This window comes from Etheostoma spectabile, chromosome 1 (assembly GCF_008692095.1).
Source record: "Etheostoma spectabile isolate EspeVRDwgs_2016 chromosome 1, UIUC_Espe_1.0, whole genome shotgun sequence".
NCBI classification, from domain to species: Eukaryota; Metazoa; Chordata; class Actinopteri; order Perciformes; family Percidae; genus Etheostoma; species Etheostoma spectabile.
This window is the reverse complement of record NC_045733.1, coordinates 24,267,190-24,280,706: the sequence shown is the minus strand read 5'-3', so window position 1 is coordinate 24,280,706 and position 13,517 is coordinate 24,267,190. Positions and strand designations below refer to the sequence as shown.

The window sequence follows — 13,517 nt, the reverse complement described above, 5'->3', positions numbered from 1 at the left end:
GCTGAGGGAGCTTAATATAGTTTCTTTAAGGTAAGAAAGCAAGAATCATTTGCAAGGAGCGGGTCGTCTGTGATTATATGAGGGGGCTTGGCCCTAAAACAGTTTGACCTGTCTGTCACAGACCGACGTCGTGTCATTGGATCTTCCATAGTTGGTCACGCAGAGCCTATTTCCATAGTGAAACACCAAACAAAGGTTAAAAAAGATCCTATGACATGCTGCAGCAGATAACATTAGCATGTTTAGATGAAACATGTTCCTTTCTGTCCTTGAGACCCCCACCAACTCTCGGTAAGACCAGGCAGCAAACAAGCCTGCTTGCCAAAATATCACATACAGTCTGCAGCCTAACTTTATACTTTTTTTCTGTTGTTAAACTTGAAACTCTACTGACAATCCCTTTCATACTCGTTAACGTTACTGAAACAGGCTAAAAGCCCACATTTGCCAATCCGCGTGTCGGACAAGCAGCTAAACTATATAATGCTTAAATAAGAAAAATTAAATCCACCGTTTAGGTTAAGAAGTAACTGCATGATCGAATAATGAGGACTAATAATGAGGTCTGACACTTACTCCAAGTTGTGAGAGTAAACTGTGGAGAATAGGCTTTCCCTGTTTACAACATTCCAATAAAAACGGCAACATTGAATCATTCAGTGCTTTTAATTTGGATTGTAGCACCTATGCCAACAACAGAGACTCTTCATTCCCTGTATCTGCATTTTTCATATCTACACTTTCTCAAGAAATGGTGCACTAAGCAAAAAGAGGGTAGACCTCCTTAGCTCCCCCAGGAGTAAGCAGCAAACTTCGCTAACAGCAGACCTCTATAAATATTCCAAGCAAGGCTGACCTGGTTACAGAATGCCCTTGGGAGTGAGAATTAGCATCTGAATACAGACACTTCTGTTGCCGGTTGAAGACAGGCCTGGCTGGAGTGGGAGTACTGCTGAGACCCCCTTCACAGCTCAAAAAAGACAATGTGCACATCCATATGGGTGCTGGTGCAGGACAAAAAAGTGAATGTTCAAAGTAGGTGAAGTCCGCACAACAGCTTAATGTTCCGGAAAAATACTTTAACAGGGCACTTTTATTATATTAAAACAATATGTTGGTGAACGTAATACTTACTATTTTTCAGTGTAAACATGAATTTGCGCTAAATTATAACAAAACATAATAAACAAATTAATGAATCACTAATAATAATAATTTATAAAATAACGTTCATATTGTTGAGTAAGAGAGCTTTTTTTTCATCATTAACGTTATAGAGATATCTTGAAAAGAAAATCACAGGTGTAACGTTAACTAATCACATTAATTATGGCTTTGTTCCAAGGTGAAAATGCTTAATTTATCCATTCAATATCTTATTAATTAACGATACACCTGTGCTCTTTCTGCTATGACATTTTTTTTTTCAGTTAAAAAGTAACTTTAGAGATTAATACTGTATTATATGTTCATTGATAGTTCATTGATAGATAGGCTATCACTGTAAGATTATTACTTGCATAATTGAAACACTTCATCATATGTCTTTAGAGAAGTTTGGCATATGATGTTTAGCCTGACTTCTGATATTAAGTCCGTAGTAAAAGTTGACACCAGCAGCCTGTTATGCTTTAGATAGCTTTTTGTTTTTGCCCAATTGGATACACCAGCCCAAAAGTACTTTATGTCAAACTTAGACAACTAAAATGGCTTTTTTTTTGAGTGATGAGCACACATCAGCTACACGAGATGAAGGCATTAAGCTAATAAGGGGGGTAGTGTAGTGTATGCTTGTCGCTGCTTCTGTCTATGTCTATTCATTCATCAGTAGTAAGTAAAAGAAGTGGAAATTGTCAGGTAGTCGGTGGTAATGCAACATTTAAGGATTGCTTGAAACTGGACAGTCAGAGCTCTTTAATGTCAGGTAACATTGGCTATTGGGTACATGTTTGTGTCAAACATAAACTGTAGCTGGATTTCTTAGCTTTTTCATAGCTGGATAGAATGATATACACAAAGCCGCTAAATACCATGTATATAGATGAAGAAAAGAGCCAAAAGCTATCAGACAGTGAGAACATTTGGTCACGCATTAATATTTGGAGTCATATGTCCGGAGTCTAAAGCATGCCTCACCTCACACATGCCCGAGTCAACAAAGAGAAGTGAGTCAAAATCAGTAAATAAGACAGACAGTCAGATTGTCGGCTGGTAATCCAGCAAAAGCCATGTATAAGACTAAAAATAAATCACACGTTTACTGACAATCAATGTAAATAAATAGCCATTGCAGTTAAGAAATGCCAGATAAGTTTGAGGGATTTAGATGTATGTCGTTATAACATACATTTTCCACCAGAGAGCACTGACAAGTTTGTTTTTCAACTGTAAAAGGTTTCGCAGTATGTACGGTATTGGTGACAGTTCTTTGATAATCATAAATGTTTACAAGATGTTATATGCAATGTGAAAATAAAAAAATATGTAGGTCCATTGATTGTAATAGATCTTCTTAACTCTCATGTATCAATACTGGTATTGGCCTTAAAAATCCTTTATAGATTGTGATGTAATTACAGTTGGTAATAGCAATTCAAAAAATTGGTGCATCCTTTTTCCTTTACTCTCACTGTTTTGACAGGAATGACTTAATACACAATTAAAAAGTAAATTAAATTGACTAAGTTAAGCAATAGTGATGGTCTATACAGTATAGGACTATAATTTTCAATATTCTCTCTTGCCTACCAATACCTTATATGAGTTGCAGTTTGTTGGTTTTTAAACGGTTGCTAGGCATGGTTACATTCAATCATATCACAGACAAGTAAGCTCTCCTAATTTAAGATTTTCAGTTTATAACAGTACTGAATTTCTTCTCTGCAGGATGTTAATGTGGCCACTGAAAAGGTTTGGGCACACATCTGTCACAGTCTTCAGGTGTAGCCTGTATTCCCTGAACTACAGAACCTACCTCACCATGAGTACCACAGTTGCAGCTACATATATAGGTCAAGAGCTTTTTCATTTTAAGTAAGAGTGGAAATCCCCTGGTCTCTTTTTTCGTTCCAATTGAAAGACTATTTTTCCTTCAATAAATCAATCCTAACCATTTACATACCCAAGTTGATTTTAAATCGCAACCTTTTACTAAGCTACTACTGCAGCGAGGCTGTATGATACAAGAAGACAAATGAGAGCGTTGGTGTAATATTCTGCTTTTTATAGAGAATAAAATATATCTTATTTAAAGCACACTGGTGCAAATCAACATACAGAACATTCTCAGTGGTAAGCCAATATGTAAAGACTTCATGTTCACACTTGCTTTAACTGTATGCCAAAACTACATCTCATAGCAGACTGTAGTCATGTTTTTATTCATTGGTAAGAAGTTATGGTAGTTTCTGAGACCAGCCCTAGTGTAACTTTTAAAGTCAATCAAATGTTGATAAAAAAGTATAAACCTCCATAAATGTATCCCTTGTGCCACAGGCAGCTACAAAAGAAAATACAATGTGCAATTCCAATGAAGTTGGGAGGTTGTGAAAAGCGTAAATAAAAACTTTTCAACCTATATTCAATTAAATACACTACAAAGACAAGATATTTAATGTTCAAACTGACAAACTTTCCTGTTTTGTTTTTTACAAATATATACTCATAATCACAAAAGTGCTGCAGATCCACACAGCCAACCTACAACAGGCAGAGACCTAAGAGGAGTGCTCACCAGGTAGAAACTGACCAAGCCGACAGCAGTGCTGATGAAACATTCTATTTAGATGGAGCAGGACTGCAAATGGCTTTTGATTCAACTGGTGCCCAGATAGAGCAAAAAGATGAAGCTTTTGTCACTGTGCAAGTAAATGACACCCCGGTTGAAATGAAGGTAGACAGTGTAATGTCTTGTTGATTAGCACATTTGAACAACTATGGAATGATGGAGAGAAACTACGCACTACTGGATGGCAATCTTGCCATTTTATTATGTTGCAGCAAACGCTGTCACTGTGAAGTTTTAAAAAGTATAACCACACTGTGTCCGCTTTACCAGCCTTTCCGTGTCTCACTGTGACTTGAACAAACTGGAGAAGCTGTGTTTTTTTAGTTAAAAAAAAATTACCAATTCAAAGATTTTGACAATTCAACAACTATTTTTTTTTCTTCTATTTTTGTTATTTCCACTCTTCATTCTAACCCCAACCGGCCCGTCAGACACCGCCTACCAAGAGCCTGGGTCTGACCGAGGTTTCTGCCTAAAAGGAAGTTTTTTCTCACCACTGTCGCACTGTTGCTTGCTCTGGAGGAAACTACTAGAACTGTTGGGTCCTTGTAAATTCTGGAGTGTGGTCTAGACCTACTCTATCTGTAAAGTGTCTCGAGATAACTCTTGTTATGAATTGATACTATAAATAAAATTGAATTGAATTGAATTGAAAGAGACATCCTTCAATTTCATCAAAGTCTTAGGTTGCCATAAATCCATTGATATTGAACTACCAAGTTACAAGTCTATGGCTTGTCTCCACCACATAAATTAAAAGTATTCATAATGATTCAGACTTCCACTAACAACACAGAGGACCCACTAGATGTCACAATGTTTTTTTATGTTTTAGCTCATTAACTTAATAGTGTGTACATTCAACATTTATTCACGCAATTTTCCAAATCATACTATAACTTTATGGATTCAATTAACCTCCTTATAGTCAGAACTTTGGTTAATATTAATTTCAGTACAAACAAGTTTTAAAGGAGAATTGTTGTGGTATCTTCTCAATGCCATACATGACGTTATAAATGTACGCCCTTTCGCTGATATCCATGTTTGCTAGTTGTTTGACTTCTCTGACAAATCTCAGAGAGAAAAATTAAATGCACCAACAGTGAACCAACAAAACCAAGACTTTTCAAAACAGTTGCCGCTGAGATGTTGGCTGTTTTTGTAAAGTACTGTTAAGTATTTATACATGATAGAGTTCTTTAAGTCCCAGGTGCATGGTTTGACGACTGTTACTGTTACGGTTGTACAAGTGTATTGCCATTAGAAAGCCTTGTAAAACAGTAAGAACTCAAAGTGACACGGTGACAAACAAAAAAGTGTTAATAGTCATACCCCCTGCCAGGATCTGCTGCTCCAGTTCAGCCATCTGTTTCCTGTAGGCCCTCAGTGCTGCTTCCTTGAATGTTGGTCGAACACGTTTCTTGGGTGGGGCCTCTGTGGGCTTCTCCTCTGAAACATTTTTGTTCTCATCCTCCTGCGGTTGCTCCACCTTTTCAGACATCTCAACAGCCTCCTCTACTATCTCCTCTACATCCTCTAACTCCTCATCACCCTCTTCGGTCTCCTCTGTCACATCAATGTCGTCCGGTTCTTCTACGTCTACGTACTCCACCATTGCGTCATATTCAGCAGTGTCTTCTGTGAGTTGGGTTTCATATTCTTCATTGTACTCTTCATCCAAACTGCAATCATACTCCAGAACACATGCCTCTTTACTTGCCTCAAAGTCCTCTGTGGCCTCAAAATCTTGAGCTGCCTCAAAATCCTGAAAGGCATCATTGTCTTGAGAGGCCTCAATGTCATCAGACACACTATAGTCCTGAGAAGTCTCGCACTCCTGCGCGGGCTCATCTGTTTCCTCTGTCTCATTAGCATTAGTTCTGTTCTCCAAGTTAGCAAGTACTTGCTCCATTACTTCAACATAGTGGGTTTCATTGTCCACTGGTTGTTCCACAGCTTCTACCTCTGCACCTGCTTTTACTTCCTCTAACTTGTTAAATCCAGGCTCTGTGTGGTCGTCTGAGTCTATTGTAGTACTAGAGTTATTTGCACCAGAGGTGGACAGGGTGCGGAAACGCCCCATGAATGATGAGTTGTTGGGCTCCTCAACAGGTGCAGGGGTAGGAGTCTGAGAGCCAGACTTCCAAACAACCTCCAGAGCTGACTTAGCCCTCTGCAGTGTAGAACCAAAGCCAAAACCAAAGGACTTCTCACTGAGATCTATGCTGAGCCTACTACTCCAAGACTTGGGGACCTCTTCAACCTTCTCTGTTCGAATCTCGCTTTGACTGCGGTACATAGTTGATGACTTATTCTGGGTCTGGTGAAAACTATGATTGATATCCAGTTCAGGGAATTTATCTTTAGGAACTACTTTGTGGCTTTCCTTAGGGGCATCTTTAGAGGCTACTTTGGGTGCTACTTTAGGGGCTTCTTTTGGAGTGGCTTTAGGGGTCTCTATGGGGGGCACCTTAGGACTTTCTTTAGAGGCTACCTCTTGGGCATCTTTAGGTGGAATCTTAGAAACTTCTTTAGTGGGTACTTTAACAGATTGTTCAGATGCTACTTTAGATATCTCTTTGGGGACCTCTTTTAGGGGCAGTTTTGCAGCTTCTTTGGTAACCTCTTTAGCAATGATTTTAGGAGACTCTTTAGGGGATTCTTTAGGGGACTCTTTAGGGGTTGAAACAGGGCTCTCAATTGGAGTTATTTTAGGACTTTCTTTAGGTGACTCTTTAGGACTTTCTTTAGGAGTCATTATCGGGCTATCTTTTGGGGTCACTTTAGGAGTGACTTTAGCAGCCTCACTAGAAGTTATCCTAGATGCCACTTTAGTTACTTCTTTAACAATTGGCTTAGTGGCATCTTTAGGTGTGACTTTTGGAATGTCTTTAGGGAGGACTTGAGAGGATTCTTTAGCTGCAAATTTTTGAGTCTCTTTAGACGACTCTTTAGGAGGTGCTTTAGATGTCACTTTAGATGCAACCTTGGCAGATACCTTTGAGATTTCTTTTGGCATTTTCGTGGTTTCTTCGTTAGGAGCCAATTTAGTCTGTTTATGTGTAACTTTAGTAACAGCTTTAGGGGTATCTTTAGATGCTATTTTTGTGTTTTCTTTTGTGATCATCTTGTTTCCCTCCTTAGACTGCCGGGCAGATGGCTTGTTGACAGACTCCCGTTCTGTAATTGGAGGAATAATGTGGGTGGTTATAAGTGGTAGGGATGGTTCTCGGTCAAGCATCATGAATTCCTCATCTCCTTCAAATTGTAAATCAACCTCCTGACATTTAGTAATGTTTTCTGGGAACCCAGGGATGGTTGATGGGTCAAAGGGACTGCTAACCTCTATGGAGGCTTCCAAGCCAGAGTCAGCACCCTGCTCCAGATGATGCCAGTCTTTCCAGGGTGATAGATCACCTTGCAGAGAGAGCTGGGAGCCACTGTAGTGGCTTCTGTCCCCAGACATGCAAACAAGCCCATTGCTCACCCCACTGTCAATAGTTTCTGTAGTCTCAACCTCATTGTGTTCATAAGTTTGATTCTCATGACTGTCGCTAGCATACCAGGAAGAGGCCATATCTTCTTGTTTTCTCTGCCACAGTTCCTGATCTGATGAGGACAGCAGGGAGCAGCCATTAGCCCGTGTAAAGAACTGACTCTCTGAAAAGTCTTCTGAGTATGACTGGCAAAGTTTTGAGCAGTCAGACTCAGAGCGGCTGAGTTTAGGGGTAGAATACTCACTCTGGGAAAGCCAACCAGGGGTCAAATCAGAGTAGTAAGCCTTTGCATGTTTGTCTGGGTCATAGTACGAGTCATCAGCATAGTGAACAGCGCCTGAGTAGCCTGCTCCCTCTCCTGACCGGCCTTGTTCGTCGGATCGCCTCTTCTCTGATTTGCTCTTGTGAACAGGCTTTGAAATCACCATTGCATATTTATTTCTGCTTAATTCGTCTAATTCTTTATCACTGTCCATTGAGTCCCAGTCATCACTCTCCCCCACTTTATCCTTTCCTGAGGTCTTGATATCCATGCTTTCATAGGTTTGCGAGGAAGACATTGTCTTGTCTTTTCTCTCCTTCCCATCATGAGTTAAACTATCAGTAGATACTGTAATGCCTGTTCCTTTAAGTTTATAGCACTTTTTTAAGACTATATCCCTCTCTTGGGTTGTTGCAAAAATGACAATAATAGGGCGGGGTTTTGCATTAGAACATTCTCTTTGTTGCCCTAACCTATGAGCAAGCTCAATTTTAATTGTTTTAAGGGCATCAGTGAAACCCATTTTGTCTTTAAGTATTTTATATATGAGACTTTCTGTTTTCTCTGCCTTTTCTTCAGGAACATTGAGAAACCGCAAGGTTGAATTATTGGCCTGGTGGCTAATTTGTTTTATGTAGTCATGAATATCACGTGTTTCCCTTCTAGACTGGACAAACCCTGAGCGAAGTTGCTCAATCTCACTCTGAACTACTTCCACACTGCTGGATATCTCATCAATGGAGCTTTTTAGGGCATTTACATGACCACGTAGCTCAGACAGTTCTGTCTCTATCTGGCTGATCCCCTGAAGCTCCTTAAAGATCATCTCCATTACATCCTGGGTCTGACTGATGCAGCCTGTGGAAGAGGAGCCAGGCTCCAAGGTCGAGCTTTTTTGCTGCCGTCCAGCACGGTCCAAGGACTTGCTCCGGATGCCCAAAGTTTTCCTCCAATTGCTCACTTCGGAGTCTGAGGAGACACATTCCTGACTCTTTTTCCATTTTCTTAACTTGCGCAGAGCACCCAGCCTAAGTGTGTGTAAACTGGAGCGTTCCACTCGTTCACCCTCAGAGCTGCCATCAGAGGGAGCCAAACTAATGAGGCTCTTCCTGTTTCGTCTCACTGGCATAGTGTGTGATTTATGCTCATCCAGTCTCCTGACAAGTTTTGTCTCACTCAAGGAGTCAGAGTAACTGCTATCAATCGAAAGAACCTGAGGAAATATACTTTCATTATTATTCAAAAAAATAGGATTTTTTGGGAGTCCATTTGCTATAGCTACACGATAACTAAAAGTGGGTGACAGGGATGAGCAGTCGTTCTTTCCGTCGTCTTCTTCAAGTGATATGTTACGTGTCGAAGAGCATTTGGAAATCTTTTTAACTGTAGTCTTCAGTGTGGTAGAGAGAGTTAGATTGTGTGCTTGCAAATCAGTGGTCAAATTAGGCTCTTTATTTTCACTTCTCTCTTTCTTCTTTATTGGGTTTCCCAATTTCTTTGTAAACATTCCTTTGCAAATCTTTTTAATGTAGGATGATATAGTATTGATTAGGACAGAAACCATGGATGGCAATCCCGTGGACTGTTTTTATCATCTAGTAAAAGAAGAAGTTGGACGAGAATACAGCGGTGGTGAGCCAAGAACAATCAACTTGTGATTGACAGTGGAATCCCAGCTCAAGATCACTAAAACCGCAGCCCGCGTGGAGACTCACTAATACTTTTAAATCCAGTGGCCTTCCTTCTGATAAGGAACATCTCTCTGAAAGACAAAAAACAAACAAATATTTACTTCAAAATTCGGTTGCTAATTCCAAAATCACATTCAAAGACAAGCAGGAATAACCTATACTGAGTTATTACTTTGCAAGTACCCAGACATTGGACAATCTGCTAAATCTGTAACATGCATAATGTGAAAAATCTCTCATTGATTAATCACCAAACGTATGCAAACAAACCAATGATTCAGATGCAGAAAACAAATTCCCATTCATTTGAACATTTATTTGAAATCCCAAAATTGACTGTATAATAAATTGATATATTTATTATCTACACACTGGAATAACACAATACTTATCAGAATTAAATGTGGGCGTGAAATGAAAAAAAAAACTTTGAGTGGATATGTAGCGTATTGAAATGAAACAAAAATAGGTGAAAACGTTTGATATTTAAGGCTCAAAAGTGGTTGAACAACAATGAAGCGTTTCAACGAAGCAAAATGATTAAGCCAATATTGACAAGAATGCAGCATATCGCAGTGTACGCAGAAGTTAGGAAACTTGTTGAAGTTGAAGTTGAAGTTAAATTACTCACAATGGTGGAACATTATCATATAACACTCCAGACAAAATATGCCCAGTAATGACTGCTGGTTAATTTTGACCAATTATCTTAACGCATTTGTGATGCAATTTTTGTCATGTCCTTAAGGACTAAATTGAGCTATAGCCACAATCATGGCTGATAGCATCTGGGATGTGTCTGTTTACAGCAGTGACTGAAATAGCACTTATAAAGCACTGTGGCTGCATTGTGGCTGCACTCTTTTAGCACAAATCACAATAAAAGAGTACTAGTGTCTAATGAGTGTTGATTACCAATTAGGGAGTTGCTCTCTCTTTACAGAGCCAGGGTTGTGACATCTGCATGTTAAGGTTTGAGGAATGAAGCATTAACCCTCTTCCAGAGCTAGAGTTGGTACACAAATTACTTGATAAAACCCAGAAGGTATTGCCTGGCTAGTTCCATTAGAGCAAAATGATGCAAGAATTAGTAGTAAAGGATGACAGATAACTAGATCCCCTTATTACTACTCATATTACTCATATGTGTGTTATCAATTTGACTACAGAAACTGCAAAGACGTGGCTCTGTGAGCAGACTCAGCAGCAAAAGGGCTGCAAATGACGTTGTACCAATTATTCCGAGCCATCATGACAACCACGTGAGAATGAGATTACGTTGTTTACTATATACTGTACTGTGTATCTCTACAATATCCCTGCTATTGTTCATCCTCACTTTGTAGTGTAATAAAAGCAGATTCTGTGTGATACAGCTCATTCTGCAGCACCTAAGTATAGATAAGTGGACAGTAGGTCTTTACAATAGATTTTTATAATAGGTTGACAATGGTTAATTTATGTCAGTAGCATAGGTTCACACACACACACACACACACACACACACACACACACACACACACACACACACACACACACAATGCCCACTGTAAAAATAAGGCTCTGCTAAAACATACAGTTCCTACAAATAGATTATTGAAATTATTTATTATATTATTTATCATTATATAATGTGTTAAAACATATGTGATACTGGGATATTATAGGCATATTCTTTGTGTATTGTGTTTTTTTATCCTAACAAGCTGCGTGTTTCACCCTTTATCATTCAAAATGCATGTGCCTTTGAGCAAGGCACTGAACCTCTAACTGCTTCAGTGTATTAGTATGTAACTTACTCTCCAACTAACATGCATAGCATGTTGTAAAAAACGCGTTCCATAATCAACTTGCTTAGACAGATAAGAGCTTCCTGCCTGCCATAATGATAAAAGAAAATCTGGGAATTCCTGTAGTCCTGAGATTGAGCCCCTCCCATTTGTGAGTCAGACTAGAGAAACCACCAGAGAAGGCTAATACCCCAGGTCCTGCATTTATGTCCAGAGACCATTTCCCCCCACTTTCCCCCAATGCATCTGATTAGCAGAGTACTCTAAAACACTCAACTTCTCACAGTTGTACAGTCTCTGCCACTCCCCTTTAATGAAAATGAGTGTCAGTTTAGAGGCATGCTAACCTATTTCTCACAATAGTACAATCTTCTCTCCTGATGAAAAACGCAAGTATGCCAATTTGAGGTTATTATGCTGCAAGCAATTATATACTGTGGTTTGCTGTTCATTGTTTTATCATTCTGGGTGAAACTGAGGAATCTTTGCAAAACCTTTAGAAACGGATGCATATAGATGAGAGATGCATTTGTGTTACGTCATGTCTCCAGAACACATGATTATGGATTATGGCCGAGTGTGGATTGGTGTATAGCCTACATGTGGCTGTGTGCATGCCTGTGCGTCCGTGTGTGCAGCCGTGTATGCACACACATGTGCGCCATGCATGCTTCCGTGCATGATTGCTTTGAAGCATGCATTCGCTGCTCGGAGAGAAACGCGAAGCATACCAGTGGTGGATAAGCATATGAGGGTGTGTGCATCCTCAGATAATATTGCACTCACGCCCATCCTGAGCTTCTGCCTCCCTTTTCCTAACCTGTGTATTCCCCAACAGTGAAATATCTGCCTGCAGCCTTAGGAAACTTGCCAACATCACAACAGATTGTCTCGCCTCATAAATCAAAATATTACATTTTCTTTGGCCGGCATGATGAGAACCATTCTCATCGCATTTGCTCAGTGTGAAACAACAGCATTGCTCACATGCGTTCATGTTGTGCGTTATGCATAACATCATGGGAGAAAGGTTAGGAGCAATGGGACATTTGTGGAATCGACAGTGTTTTATATCATAATTGGATTTTAGAATAAAATACAGAACGATTGAACAACACTAACACCTTACAATTTTTTGTATTTTTCACCCCAGCTACATCGACAGATGATACTATCTAACCGCATCATTCTGAAATAACGTTTCATTAATCCACTGGCAGGGCCACAGAAGGAGGGGAGGGAAGCAACAAGAATCTATGGGATTAAGTCAAACAGTCAAGAACCCCCCCTCCACACACACACACACACACACACACACACACACGCCATGCAAACAGGCATCCAGCGCCTAAATGGGCTCCCGCTGCACATACCTGGTTGTGTCTAATCCCCGTGCAGGACGCCAGCGGCAGTGAGCACAACGAGCCGTGTGGAGTCGATACCCCGGTTTCAGCGAATGGTCGGTGCGAGGAGAGCAGCTGAGAAGGGGAGGGCGGGAAGAGAGCGGCTCGGTGCGCAGCTGCCTGCTAATACCACAGCTCACAGCATCTCTCCGCGTCCATCAGACACCATCCCACAGCCCTGCCTCCGCGTAGAAACACACACACACACCTCTCCTCCATGCCACCTTCTGTAGGCTACCCCCTCCCGCTCTCGCTCCAGTGCTGTGCTCTTCTGTTCTCGTTGACCGAAGATGCTGCCTTTTAATGCCGCAAACTGCTGTTTTTTATTTTCTCCACGACTGACACGAATATAGGCTACACACACAGTCGAACACCCCTTCTCGTAGGCACTGTCACATCACGGGGTGTCTAGTCCAAAACGGGATCCAGACGGGTGGTGGTGGGGTGGATGGGGAGGCAGACAGCGCTGCTCTTGGCTGCCCAGACTGAAGCTCTGCTCCTCGGCTGGAGAATGTCTGTCCCTCCCTTGTACAAAACTCTCTCTCTCTCTCTCTCTCTCTCTCTCTCTCTCTCTCTCTCTCTCACAGGCGCGAGATGCCTTAAGTGAGAGGGAAGCAAAACTAAAAGGAGGGGAGGGATGGGGGAGTGTGTGTGTGTTTGTTTGTGTATAATAACTATATCACACCACTGCAAAACTATAGGCTATTCCAATGGAAACAATATTGATGATGTGTCAATGAACCATAAGCACCACAGACGCACATAGAAGAATGTTAAGCTACAATTAACATTAACACTAATATTACATAACTACTATTAGGCCTACTATTGCTCTTATTTTTCGTCATGGTTCGTGCATATGTCGTGAACGCGCACCACTGCTTTTATGCGCGCGTGCAAGAGTTTATGAGCATGCCTGCTGGGTACGATGAGCACACTTTCTGTCTTTCTGTCTCACACACACACAAAAACACTTTGGCCTGGGTTACACACAGTCTCCATAGAAGCCCATTCTCATCAGTAGGCTTCACCACACACAACAGAGCTTCACGTAGACTCGCGCATTATCTAATTACGTCTCTCA

At 40.7% G+C, this 13,517-nt stretch overlaps 1 protein-coding gene across 6 annotated transcripts in view; it reads right to left on the bottom strand.

Annotated features, from left to right (window-relative positions):
- Window positions 1-12,963, bottom strand: part of unc13c (unc-13 homolog C (C. elegans)) — a 103,523-nt gene extending 90,560 nt beyond the window's left edge. For 5 of the 6 annotated variants that reach the window (XM_032507029.1, XM_032507140.1, XM_032507062.1 and 2 more), the window contains exons 1-2: window positions 12,404-12,962; window positions 5,123-9,311 (exon numbers count right to left, since the gene is read on the bottom strand). In XM_032507029.1, coding sequence (XP_032362920.1) covers window positions 5,123-9,113 — 3,991 coding nt within the window. In that variant the 5' untranslated portion in view covers window positions 9,114-9,311; window positions 12,404-12,962. Of the gene's footprint in view, window positions 1-5,122; window positions 9,312-12,403 lie in introns of all 6 variants that reach the window. The other variant, XM_032507195.1, reaches the window with a different exon arrangement.
- Between the last annotated feature and the right edge of the window lie 554 nt (window positions 12,964-13,517).